A 13835-nucleotide genomic window follows, 5' to 3' on the forward strand; every position below is an offset into this window, starting at 1 on the left:
GCTATAGCAGTGTAAATCCCAGCATGAGCACGCTTATTCCAATTTCTTATTAACCATAATAAATCATATTATTAATATGATTTAAACTAGATCAGCGTAAACCTTGTTTAAACTCCTGTTTCTGAACTGTTACGGCTCTAACAAACGTGCAGCAAGGATTGTTTATTCAAGCTAATGCAACCTTCTTATGAAGGTGACAGCTGGGTCAGCTCAAAGGTACAAAACGTGCTTATAAAAAACTATTTCCCTTTTTCTACTTCTCTGTGCAATTCAGGCTTCTCAATAATGCATGTTTTCAAGTTCAGGTACCAAATGTAGGCTGCCTGCCCACTCACTTTAGACGAAGCCTTTCTTGTTTTCATGCCATGTAGAACTGCCTCTGTTTTGGCACCCTGCGTTCCTTGTGAAGAGTGGGACGCTGTGATAAATCCCACATCTTGATTCATTAAGAGGTAAACCGTATCTCAGTCTTCTCTCTCCTGTTTCTTCACAGGCTCTCATCACCTCCAAGTCAAAGCTGCACACCAGAACCCTAATGCTGGCAACTCCTCTTTTCAGCTCCAAGAAGTGGAGGAAAAGAAACTCTTACTTGATTCCTCCCCTCCCAAATCCTTCGCTTAGCTGGGTGCAAGTTTTATAGCCCCATCTTGTCAGGAAAGTAGGCTTACCATGTGCGTAACTTCCAGGCTCGACTACAGCATTTTAATCCTTTCCTAGCTGCCAGCACGACGGAGTTCCAGCCCTCCCTCCAGTCTGCCCAGTCGCCTACTGTGATTTAAACTGGTGGACCAGAGACCAAAGGATCTATGTCCCTCTCACTATCCCTACCTCCCTAGCCCTTTTTGATGTTTTTGAGCTGTTTCTCTCTCCAGCTTCTCCCCAGCTCTAAAGGTGTATTTTTAAATTAATTCTTAAATTTATTTTGAACAGGCAGAAGTAGTACATATTAACAAAGACAGCAGTACCTTTCTTTGAGTCTTTTTTTCATTCTGTCATTCATCTTTACTAATTGGTTTTGGTGCTTGAACTCCCTTTATTTCCCGTATCTTCTTGCATTTTACTTTCAGGGAATGTTGTAGAAAGGCAGGATTTAAGACTGAAATCTAGAGCCACAGAAGCCTGTAATAAAATTCTCCCTAACTCCAATGGAGCCAAGTTTTCTTCTTGAAAGTAAAAATTTTAGAATAACAGCCAAGCTATTTTGCAAAAAGAAGCCAATAGCAAAATTTTTCCTAACTCTAATGGAGCCAGGTTTTCATCCTGAAAGCAAGTATTTTAGAATAATAGCCAAACTACATTTTGCAAACATTTCAGTAAATTGGTGTATTACCTGATGCAGTTCAGGTCTAGCAAGGACAAATAGTAAGAAAAGTAACAAAGAACAGCGTGTGAAATAAAGCACTTGGGTTTGCTCCAGTACCATACTCCTGCCCTCCAAAAGTCACTCAACTTCGTGACAACTGACTTAAAAGGTAAAGTCACTTCTGAACGTACAGTAGAACGTCCATTAAATAGGTTTCTATAAAGTTAAAGTTGCATTTATTTCAAGACAAGATTTGTAGGAAAGGTTTAGGGGTTTTGCTGTAGTAAATGGAAATTGTTTTCTACAAGAGATGTGCAACATCTCACGCTGAACACACATCTGTGTATAAGCAGACACACACACACACACACACAAATTCACCTCTACGCAGCCTCACCGGAAGCCAATTTGAGATTCTAAGCAGGGTGTTACGGGGGGGATGGTCAGCTCAGGGGAGGGAACACCAGCCACCAAACAGGGGGGAGTAATCCTGCCCTGGACCAAGTCTGTTCCACCCCCGGACTCTATCAAGCAACCAGTGTCAGATTTGGTGCCGGCATGGAGAAGACAGAAGGGAAAGCGCTCACTTGCCTTTCAGCCATGGAATACGGAGCGTGTGTGGTTTAATGCCAACCTTTTCCAAACAGCTCCCTGTGTCTCTGAAACATTAACAGGGATTTACAGGAGTTCTCACACATGTTCAGATGTCAGCTGGCTTTGTTTGTCTACAGCCCAATTGTTCTTTTTGCTCTCACAGAGGCTGGGAATCAGTTGGTTTTGAAGCACTTTTTGCTCCTTTTTATTAAAGTCAACATAAAAGTATGAAAGGGGCTATCAATTTATTCCATATTCGCATTATATTTTACCTGCTTTTTTCTTAACAAGTACTCCATGTGTTTTCTATAAACTACAATTATTTGCAACAAAACTCTACCCGTTTTCCTCGCTATTCCCAGTGCTCCAGTGACTATCTTTACATGGATCTTTCACCCTAACCAGTATGGAAAAGAGACAGCAAACCCCCAGTTTTCAAAAAAAAATACGGAGTTTTCACTTTATTTCGTTACAGCAGTTCTCCTTCCCCTTCCCACCGCTCCGGCCCGCGACCTTTGGCAACACCGGCAACCCGAAATCCCACTTTCTCCTCCCTTGGCGGTTCCGAAAGGACTCTCCACCGCCGATGCTTGGTGTAGGCGTTACCTGCCCCCTCCTCAGACCCGGCTCTTTCGCCCAACCGGGACAAGCACGGCGATAAACACCCCGACCCCCCCCGACGCCACTCACCGCGCGTTCACCGCCCGCCTCGGGGCAGCACCTGCGGGCGAAGCCCACCCCCCCCGGGGCAGGGCGGCGGCGGGGCCGCGCACCCGCAGCCCTCCCCGCCCCGTCCCGTCCCCGCGCCCGGGCTCGGCGGGGCTTAGCGGGCGACGTCCTCCCCCGACTCTCCCCTCTCGCCGCCGGCGACCGGCGACACCTCCGACCGCCCCGCTCCTCCGGGCCCCCGCCTCCGCGCCGGCTTTGTGTGCGCGGTGGCTGTGGCGGCGCGGCCCCGCACCATGCCGCTCCGCGGGCGCCCCGCCGCGCTCCTGCCCCTTTGTCTGCTCTGCCTCCAGGCTGCGCTGCCGCCCCGCCACCACCGCGGCCGCTACGCCGGGTAAGTCCCCCCGCACCGCCGCCGCGCTCCCTCCGCTAACCACCCCCCCTCCCCCCGGCGTGTGCGGGCGCCGCATCCGGCTGCGGGCCGGCTGCCCGCTCGCTGCGGCTCAGCTGCAGCGCGCCCCGGCGCTGCTTGCCGCGGATGCCGTCCGGCTCTGCTAGGGATAGGAAGGATGCTGCCCGGGGGGGCGAAGAAAAGTTTTAGTGTCCTCGGAGAAAGAGAAACCGCGCTTGTACATGGGGCAAAAAAAAGTTTTAGAGAGGCTTCAGCGTGCTCCGAAGTGGATGGAGGTTTGTCTTTTCCTTTCGGGGACGATTTGAAGGGAACTTGAAATTGTTTTTTAAAACAGTTGAGCAACGTGCGGTCTTACTGAATGCAGGAAAAGCTCAGCCAATACGGGAATTGATTAACCTTACTGTGGGTGAAGACTTTTACACGTATTTCAATCTAGACTTTTTTTTTTCTTTTTTTTTTTTTTCATTTTAAGTTCAAACCTGTGTGGGAAAGGTTACGAAGTAGTAGTAAAAGGTGGTATCACTGCCAGCCTTTGCCTCTAAAGTGTCTGCTCTTTTTGCCTTGTTTAAAGACTTATTTTTAGCAAGTATTTAACAAAATGGATAGATTTATTATGCAAATGAAAAGACAGTAAAATCTAGGAGCATTAGAAGCCAGTGGCATCTTTTCACATACAGTATAAAATTCGTTCAAACTGACCGGCAAATTCCTCGGGATCAGCACACCTCCCTGTGGAAGCAGAAGCTGTATTATTCCTTCTGTTTTATTAAAGCAGCCAAGCCAGGCATGGAAATTCCACTACTAAAATGAAGTTTAAAAAAAAAAAACATTCCATGAGCTTCAAGTGTTTGGTAACGAGATATGAAGCCATTCACCCCTGGGTCACTGTTAGTGACAGAAAGTAGTTAAACAACTAACACCATCCCTGTTCAGTTCCTCAGCTCCCAGTACCTGTCTGCACTGCGAAACCAAACTGGCCACCACAGTCAGCAGCCCTCCTGGCAGTGCCAGAAGGGAACGGGACAGAAAACTAAACTGTGCTTTAAAGCTCGGGTCTTCTCAGAAGTTTTGTGCAGCAGGAGCACTGTTCTTGCTGTCTGGAGTCGGTTATACAGTCGCGGTCTCAGTAAGACCGAATTTTTTTAAATTCAGGATTGTATTCAATTTGTTTGCAGATGATATTGAGATGAATAACACATTCCCAGTGCTGGTCTGTAACTTTTTCTGAATGTTAGTTACATGACCTAACTACTGATCGATGTATGAGATGTCAAAATATACGTTCTAATATCCTCTAGGTTTAAGTGAGCTTCTTAATCTATTATCAAGTTGGTTAAAATAGAAAAAAATGCATGCAGATTCAAGTATTGTACCTCAGCTCATTTATTTGATTTACCAGCCATTCTTGATAAAGTTTTAAAGATAATTTGCTCGTTTAAGAGTTTTATGTGCCCTGCATGACATGTGAAAGACCCACCCAAGCTCTCCTTTTTGATCCCTGTCCTAGAAGCTTTCACGTGGAGTCCAGTCTAGTAAAATGAGACATCTCAGCAGATTCCGGAATTTGGGCAAGCACAACAAAAATCACTACTCATAAAAAAAAAAAAGGCTAGAGTTCATTATAAAGCTCTGGGTCAATAGGCAGTTGTAGAAGGAGGCCAAGATGCATTTACAAGCCTTGCTGAAAATGTGGTCACATTTGTAACAGAAACCAGAATGTGTACCACATGTGTAGCACAAAATGGAAGAATAACCTGGTAATTTTCCCACTCTACTAATCTTTTCCATTTCTACTATCCTGGCATTATTTGTGTCAATAAAAGGTGATGAAAAACTAGTTTGAAACAGGATGAAGGTTTCTTCAGAACTGTGAATATATCTTGTCCTTCTGAGGAATCTGTCATCAGCCCAGTGTCCTGGGCAGGATCATTTCATTTCCTCTGTGATTGATTAGAAACAGTTGAGCAGGTATTGCCATCACTACCGAACCTGGTCATCACTGAAGGGGAATATTTGTTTGGTAGCTTTTTTCGAGAAAGGCAGTCAAGAGGTGAATGTAGTTTTCTAATGTGCATCGTTAAGAGGGGCATCCCAACCACCTGACTTCGTTTTGTGCTAAGAAATGTGTGTCAATCCTTGTCATTTCTATTACCATATAGGGGAAAGGTAGAAATATAATCAGGGCAAAAGAATGAGAGGAAAAAAAACCAAAGAAGCAATGGAAAACACATCTTATAAACTCAGGCCAGCACTAGGAGACATGGAGCAATTGTAGCACTTGAGCTGAGGACTCTGACATAAGAGTGTTAGTTGGTATTGCACATGTTTCTCCAAACTAACTTCTCCAGACTGTGTTCAGAGCAGGCCAGGTATGCCATATGGACACATCTTTAGGCAAATGCATTCCAGATGCCTTTGGGAAGTCTCAGCAAAGAGGCAGCAACTCTCATGCCCACTGAGTTCTTGCAAAGACTGAGGAACAGTTACACACCTGCCTTCTGCTGCCTCACACAACACGCGGGAGTTCAGCCTGCCTCTGTGCTCTTGTGCCGGCAGGAATTCAGGAGGAGCTTGGAGCTGCTGCCTTTGCCTCTGAAAGACACTGCTAATCAGGTACCCGGCAGCAAACTCAGAACTGTACTCACACACGCACATTTCTGCTTCGCCCGTTTGCGTACTCTGCCCAAAGGTCGCAGGGGAGATATGCAAGGTGGGGGACACTTCAGGGCTTGGACAGAGTAGATGTGATATATTCAAGAGGATTTTTCAGCAGACCATTACCAGAAGTTCAAACAGGGACAACAAGGGTAACCAAATGTATGGAATGTTTTAAGTGCCTGAAATAACCAAGCAAGCGAGGACTCTTTGATCTCTAATAGAAACAAGGCCTAAGAGATATCTACAGGCTTTGAGTGACATGGAGGTGGTGCATAGAGATCAGTTGTTCACTGTTTCTGCAGTTACAAGAAGTAGGAGGCATAAAACAAATCTAGTAAGAAACAGATTGAAAAGAAACTTTTTCACCCCACAGGTGTGAGACCTGTGGAAATCCTTGCCGAAGGATGTGAAATGTTTACAAGGGTTCACTTGACAGGTCCATGGAAGGGTGAGTTGCTAGGTATACTGCTGAAATGATATCCAGCCCAGGAGATCACTGCATCAAAAGTAACTGTAGGATGGGAGAGTACTTAGTGGTAATATCATACGCTTTTGTTACTCCGCCTTGGGTAGTTGTCTTTTGACAGCTTCCTAGAGTAGGGTACTGGAACAGATGGGCTTTGAGAGATCGGGTTTTTGACCAAATGCAGCAATCTTCCTGCTCTTAGGAAGCCTATGAAGAAGGAGATGGCTTCCCATTAGCAGGTCAAGATTTCTTAGGACAAAAAGCATCACTCTCCTCTGTTCTTTAAAAATCACTACTAAGATCTTTTTACTCCAGCTCACCTACCTCCACGTGTACGTGGCGGTTGGGCACGTTCCCACCATTTTCCACCCTTCTTCCAGAGCATTTTTGGAAGTGTGCCTCATCTCACCTCTGCTCTCACCTCAAATAACCAAACGCAGGCAAAGCCTGAAGAAAACCTGGCCAGTTCTTCACTAAGGTGTTTGCTGGAGATTTTGGAGTCTTTTTAAATATTGGATTGAGATGTTAAGTCCTCCAAGATATTATTCTTCTGTGGGTTGCAGTGCTGCACATAATTGTCATTTCTCTTGGTTGGGTGAAGGCTATGGTACATGCTTACATTATTGTGTGACAACCATGTAAAATAATCTGGGAGTGATGTTGAGGTGGATAACCAGGAAAATGAAAACAGTAAAGAAATGTTCTGTAATCCAAGATACAATATGCTGCAGCTACTGGGACATCGCATCCTGATAACTGCATAAGCCAACTGTTCATGTAGATAAGCACAGATACCAAATCTGAAAGCATTCAGCAAATTTCAAGTATTTTAATGCCCGCTAATATCCCTTCATACCACAGCTGAGCGCTTCTGATCCCACAATACCTTACACACAATAGCTGGCAATTGTTCTGTCTCATGGAAAAAACACATGGGACTGTGACGAAAATGAGTTGCTGAGGGAATTGAGAAGTGGAAAGGAACTCCTTCTGTGCTATAACCCTCTGCAGATTTTTTTCCAAATGTTTCAATCAGGGACTAAAAGGTCTGCTTTGCCATGTAAAAAAAGTTCTTTCTCTCTGCTGCTCAGCTCTCCTTCCGCACTCCCCAGTCAAAGTAAAATGTCATACACACAACTGGCAAAAAAAGCATTTGGAAAGCACGCCACCAGCATTACATGGAAGTTAATAGTACTCATTCACATGAAAACCACACTTAGTGCTTCTCTGGATGGTATTAGGGAGCTTTTGAAAGGTGAAAAGCTGTGAGCAAAACAGCTTACAACAAACAATTTTAAGTATCCTATTTTCTAATAATCAATAATTCTTTAATCAAAGCACCAGTGATTCCTAATAAGAGCACAGATCAGTGAAATCCACAACAGCTCTGGGACCTCTATACCCATTCTTGTCCCAACACCGCAACTCTAATTTTGTGCTTTCTCATCACCTGATATTCCCCCTGCACAATATCATTTATGTTCTTCTAGAGGAAAAAAAAACTACTGCCAAGTTTTGATTCCTTTTCTCCTCTAAGTCCAGCCATGATAAATTTACCTTTTTAAGACTCTCTGCCCTCCTCATTATAAATGAGAAATATGAAGTGTTTCACTTGCTCTTTCTTTCCCTTTTTTACGTTTTAAGAAAAAATAATAATTGGAACAGCAGTGCACATCCACATTACCCAGGTGAAGTGAATGCCAGGCAAGGAGGCTCCCAGTTCATCATGGCTGTGTCTAAACTGATCTCCAGGTTCGTGTCACCACGGGAGCCTGGTCCTGTACTTGTCCAAATTGGGAGCCCACTGAGTGGTGGTGTGGTTGCTGTCTGGCCTCTGCAGGTGGAAGAAAGGGGCAGAAAGTATGGGGAGTAAGGGAAGACATAAAAAATCAGGACATGAGCAAAGCTTGCACACATACTTGGGTGTTGCCTTCGTTGGCGTGGCGACCTGGTTCAGGGACGGCTCGGTGACCCACCCCTCGGCCGCTCGGGTCATCAGCACGCGGACACCAATGTGGTGGACGGCAAATGGCGTTTATTGATAAATAACACAGCGTTCTATAGCCTAGGTTTACAGCATCACTTCCGTCTGCTTACTTCACGGGTTAAACGCTATTGGCTATTAGGAGAGGGGGGGGACACTACCTTTCCGTACAGCGCGACATCTTCAGACCGCCAAGCCTTAACTACCCACATTTCCCCCCTCCTTATGCTTAACTAAATAGGCTAATATGAAATATAAAGTTGTAATACTTAACTTAACTTAACTTAGTATTTAACTTAAGACTTAAACTTAATATTATGTTAGACTTAACCTTAATTAATCTTAACTATAACTTAAAAATATAAATATTAAGATCTTACGATAACAAATATAAGGCGCCTTGAACAAATGCATTTGTAAATTAGCTAAAATATAATCTTAAAATATATATAATATAATTTTAGAATACAATCTTAAAGTCTTAAAAATTCTATCGATATTCTTATTTTATATTTATTCTATATTTTACATTATATTTATAGTTTTAAAAAGTATATGCTATAAACCTGAAAAAGTATAAGGCACAGTAAACAGGTAAAAGTTGAGGTAAATTTTTAGGAAAACACTGGGTAGGTACATTTTTAGAGCAGCTGACGGTGTTCTACGAACATGATGTTAACTTTCTCCAATCGACTCTTGACGAACGACACGATTCCATTCAGTATACAGGGTCCAAAAATTAGTGCTATTACAATCATCGCAATTGGTCCTATCAAGGTGGATAGCAGGGTGGTTAACCATGGCGAATGGTTAAACCACGATTCGAACCAGCCTTGTTGGGCTTCTTTGTCTCTTTTTCTTGACCCTCTCTAAGTTTGGCCATGGTGTCTCTGACTACTCCGGTGTGATCAGCATAAAAACAGCATTCTTCCCCTAATGCAGCGCAGAGTCCTCCCTGTCGTAGGAAAAGAATATCCATTCCCCTTCTATTTTGTAACACAACTTCTGATAGTGAGGTTAAGGACTTTTCTAATGCCATGATTGATTTTTCTATTCGCTCCAGGTCTTCGTCTACAGCAGCTCTTAGGGAGCTGAAACCTTCTTGTTGTATGAGAGATGCAATTCCTGTTCCAGCCCCTATCGTTCCCACACCTAATAAGGTGGCTATTGTGATAGCAGTGATGGGTTCCCTTTTTGTAATGCGGTGTTTTTCCGCATTCCAATAGTTATAGATTGTTTTTTCTTCATGATATAAGATTCTTGGAACAATAATGTCTTGAACACAGTACTCATTGGAAGGATTAAACACTGCCAGAGATATGCATGGAGTAAGGCCCGTTTTGGAACAGATCCATTGAGCTCCTTCAGAGGGAATAACCCATTTTTCTTTGGTTTTTCCCACTGTGGATGAGACAGAACTACAGAGCTTTCGTTTTTGTCCCCACACATTGCCTATACAGGTCCCAGATCCAGAAACATATTGCATGGTTATCCTCTTTTTCTTCTCTCCCCAAGAACACTGAAGTGGTATGGATCGGGTGTCTAGGCTATATGTTGTGTTTACCCCTATAGCCTCACAAAAAGGGGGTTTCACGTCATAGCACAACCAACAGTGTGCAGTTAGTTTTGGGTTGGTTTGGTTCAAGGTGTCATAGGTAGCTCGCATTAGTTTCCATAAGGGGGGTTCCCTCGTCCCATCGAGGGAGGATATTACATCACTTTGGGTGGTCTCCAGGGGGCTAGCAGTTATCTGTGGTCCACTAACAATTGGATTGGGGCCAATTCCATGAGGAGGGTTTTTTATTATTTCCTCCTTCCTTATATGTATCAATCCACCTCGATCTTGTCCTGGTTCCCAATACCTAATTCCCCAAGTTCTTCCCGTTACCCATCTTGAGTCTTCTGGATGAATTACTTGGAGGATTATAGCGTCACAATTACTGTACCCTACAGATCCTCCAGACCAATCAAGTCGTGGATGTTTGCAACCTAGTGGTCCCCATGTTGTCGTTAAATATTTGTCTGGGATTGGGGGTGTCCAAGCGGAAGCGATAGTGACACAGTCCCAATATGCGCAATAATATTGATTAGGAGAATTACAATATCCCTTTCCTGGGTTAGATTGTGGACATAAGTAATAGGGCCGCTGGTTTAGGCAGGGCTGTATGGGTGCTAATTCACACAGGTGAGCAGCAAATCTAGGAGGTCCTGCTGTTATGACTTCCCTTACTACTCGACCATTTACAAGGTTCCGTAGGACCCACCTATATGGCTGATGGTGATGGTAACTTGATTCTGCCTGTCCTGTAGTGACAAGCTCCAAGATTAGGATCACACAAGGGCATCGTAGCCCCCCTTTGCGGACGCTATTCTGCCGTTGTCTGGATTCTGTCCGTGAGGAGGTTTCAGGCTCGGACAGGACGTTTGCCGACTTGTCGTCTTCTCTTGTCACCGGGGTGTACGGGTTACGGGGGTGTCCGATGATCCGGTCCTTCACAAGGGATTCCATCCTCCTTGCTAGTCCGGGAGCGTCCTCCCCGCCGGGCTGGTCCTGCCGCTCCGGCCGCCGTTCACCCGATTCCAGGCGAGTCTTTCCCGGGTTTCGGCACCACTTGTCACCTTCGTTGGCGTGGCGACCTGGTTCAGGGACGGCTCGGCGACCCACCCCTCGGCCGCTCGGGTCATCAGCACGCAGACACCAATGTGGTGGACGGCAAATGGCGTTTATTGATAAATAACACAGCGTTCTATAGCCTAGGTTTACAGCATCACTTCCGTCTGCTTACTTCACGGGTTAAACGCTATTGGCTATTAGGAGGGGGGGGGACACTACCTTTCCGTACAGCGCGACATCTTCAGACCGCCAAGCCTTAACTACCCACACTTGGGAGATCTGAACCTTTCCTAGGTTTTTTACACTAGGTGCAACCTATGGTCTTCTGGTAAGAATGATTCTTTGGGAAGTGGAAAACCAATTCCAGTAAACATTTACACTTTCCTCATTTTTAAAAGTATATATGTTACGGATGGGATGGTAGTGTATTATTACAGAAAATTCATGTTCAGGCTTGGTTTTGAGTCCAACAATTAGGTTCTGCAAAAAACGGGATACATTTAAGGTGTACTTAAACAAAGATACTTATAAAAAAAGATAATTCACATGTCAAATCCATGTAGAACTTCATGGAAATAAGCAGGCGAAGAAGTACAACTCTTCCTAGGGCTTCTGGTACTCATTGCGGTGAACTCCAAAGCTCCCAGTTCTACACCACACCCACTTCCAACTGCTGCTGCTGTGAATTCACTCTCCCAGAGTCACTCATGGGCTTTTTAAAAGGAAGTTCTCAACTCTGAATGTTTTGTACAGGACTTTAACAAGCACTTAACAGGGGACAGACACTATATAAATTACGCACATGCTGATTTTTTTTTATCTAATAAATTGGAATCTAAAATATGTGAGCAACTCCCATGAAAGACAGTGGAACTGAATTGTAGTGCAGAAGGAAAATCATGGTTCTGGAAGGAGAAAATTTGAAAAAAGAAAGCTAAGAATCTGCTTTTCTTGAATACATTGCTAGTAATTTGTAGGGAACTCTAATTTCATACATTGCATAGGACTGTATCCCACACTGCACAATAAACAGGATCCTGAGGTCTCCTGAAATTCTAATATCTGTAAAAATGTAATCTGTATGTCTGGAACGGCCGTGCATGGTCAAAATGCCATAGGAAGCATTTATTGCTTTATCCGGTTGAAGGTGAATGGCCACTATTAATCGTTTCTCACTACCTCTAGGAGGTAAACTCTGTCATCTGTTTCGCTGAATTGTCCTTCACTTATCTTTTCTCCTTAATTTTACCTCTGAATACGTAACAGAAAAAGTACTCCCTCTTCTGTTGTAGAACACAGTGTTTAGCAGTGCACTGTGTGCAGAATGTTCAGGCAGAAGTCAAGAAAGAAACAGATCTGTTGATCATTGGGCATCTGTTCAGTAGTTCTGTAAGCAAAACCCGTTGCGAGTATACATATAGCAGTAAAAACTGGAGACAAGGCAGTGTAGTTCACCACTCAGTATTTTTACTGTTCAAGCAGCATGACTTGTTTCACTCCCAGGCAGAAGATAAGGAGAATTTTTCTGCAGTTTGACCCTCTACACCAAAAAAAATTAAAATAAACAGCATTGTGACTATCCCCTGCCCCCGTAGCTTACATATTTATGCTCTTAGTATTATTTTTTCATGCAGAAAACAACTTACAGTGAAACCTGTACTCTCTGTTCTGTTTGCAATGATAAGCAGGTTTGGTTGCAAAATGAGAACCAATAATTACGATTATACATTAGACCTCTCTCTGCAAACTCTGCTGCAGGCGAAACTGCTTGCAGAACTGAACAGGACTTTTGCTGGTCTCTGATTTGCAGGAGCAGACCTACAATCAGCAAACTTCTGGAGACAATTAAGCCCAATCCTATTTTTTTTCAGTAAATTTTGATTCTGATTTAAAGGCTTTGTTTACATGGTTGAGTACAAAGATACGGTTCTGATTTGATATTGGTGTTACAGCAAAACCTGTATGGATTTTCAGGGTGCTACTAATTTACACCTCAGTGTATCAGTTCAGAATCAGACCTTAAACTGACACCGATTATGAGGAAGGCATCTGCAAAGAAAATTCTGAAACTGCTTTTTGTGCAAGGCGCCTGAGGGTAGGTGAGCCAAAGTACTCTGAGTTGAAAAGATAGACCAGCAAATGGATGGAGACGATATATTCCAGTTTTTCTAATACTTTGCACCTTTGAGCTTGCCAAATGAGGAGGAAGACCAAGGACCTCACTGCTTTCTTGTGAAACCAAAAGCCAGGCGTTGCTCGTCACCCAGGAGGAGCGAGGATGCCTCGTCTTTGGGCTGGGTGCTGCCACAGGCTGGCTTACCGCAGCAAGCAGTGAGCCTGAACCTGTTCCTCCTGCCAGTGTCCGCTTTGTGCAGCCTGAATGCTCTGGAGAGCAAGGTTCTGCAGAGCTCCCTCTTCTCCTGGGGAACGATGAGACTTGCACATGTGCTTATCTAAAGAGAAGCCACACCATAAAGTTACCAGGCAAAGCAATACACGAAACAAACAGCACTTGCTAAGGAGATGATGTTCTAGACTGCTTGCATACACCCATGAAAAAAAACAGAAGTATCTTACCAAATCCAGATGTTTTTTATTTTCTTTATGTTCTGCAGCTCAGTTAAGGCCTCTGTACAGGGGAGGCTACCAAAGTACCACCTTGAAAATGAGTTTGTAGGGGGTTTATTACAGTCAGGTTATTCTAAGAAAAACATACTATTTCTTATATCATACTGTATTTCAGATACCTTCAGGAGTGTAATGATACAGTTTGCAGCACCTCATGGCTGACTCGGAGAAAAAGAAGATCATTTTATTTTTAATTTAGATTTTTGTGTTGCATTTGGAGAATAACTCATGATTACAATGTCCTGCAGGTTTTCAGGTAAGCAGCATAAAAGGTGGTACAACTTAAATACAAGACAATGTAACAGCTTGTTAGGCCAGAAGACTAGAAGACTTTTTTTTTTGAGGGACAGGTAGCATACATGATAAAACTATAGTCTGTAGACAGATTTTAAATGTGAATGTTTTGGCCATTTTCATTTTTTTTCTCCCAAAGCACAGAAGGTGTTAACTTAGTTGAAATAAATGCACAGATTAATGCATTAAAGTCAGGCATTGGATTATAAAAGTATG

The 13835-nt window shown here is 43.7% G+C and overlaps 1 protein-coding gene across 1 annotated transcript in view; it reads left to right on the forward strand.

Moving 5' to 3' along the window:
* Positions 1-2798: 2798 nt before the first annotated feature.
* Positions 2799-13835, forward strand: part of CPA6 (carboxypeptidase A6) — an 84686-nt gene continuing 73649 nt past the window's right edge. The window contains exon 1 of the mRNA XM_075415252.1: positions 2799-2957. Coding sequence (XP_075271367.1) covers positions 2860-2957 — 98 coding nt within the window. The 5' untranslated portion in view covers positions 2799-2859. The remainder of the gene's footprint in view (positions 2958-13835) is intronic.

This window comes from Opisthocomus hoazin, chromosome 3, assembly GCF_030867145.1.
Source record: "Opisthocomus hoazin isolate bOpiHoa1 chromosome 3, bOpiHoa1.hap1, whole genome shotgun sequence".
Taxonomy (NCBI): Eukaryota; Metazoa; Chordata; class Aves; order Opisthocomiformes; family Opisthocomidae; genus Opisthocomus; species Opisthocomus hoazin.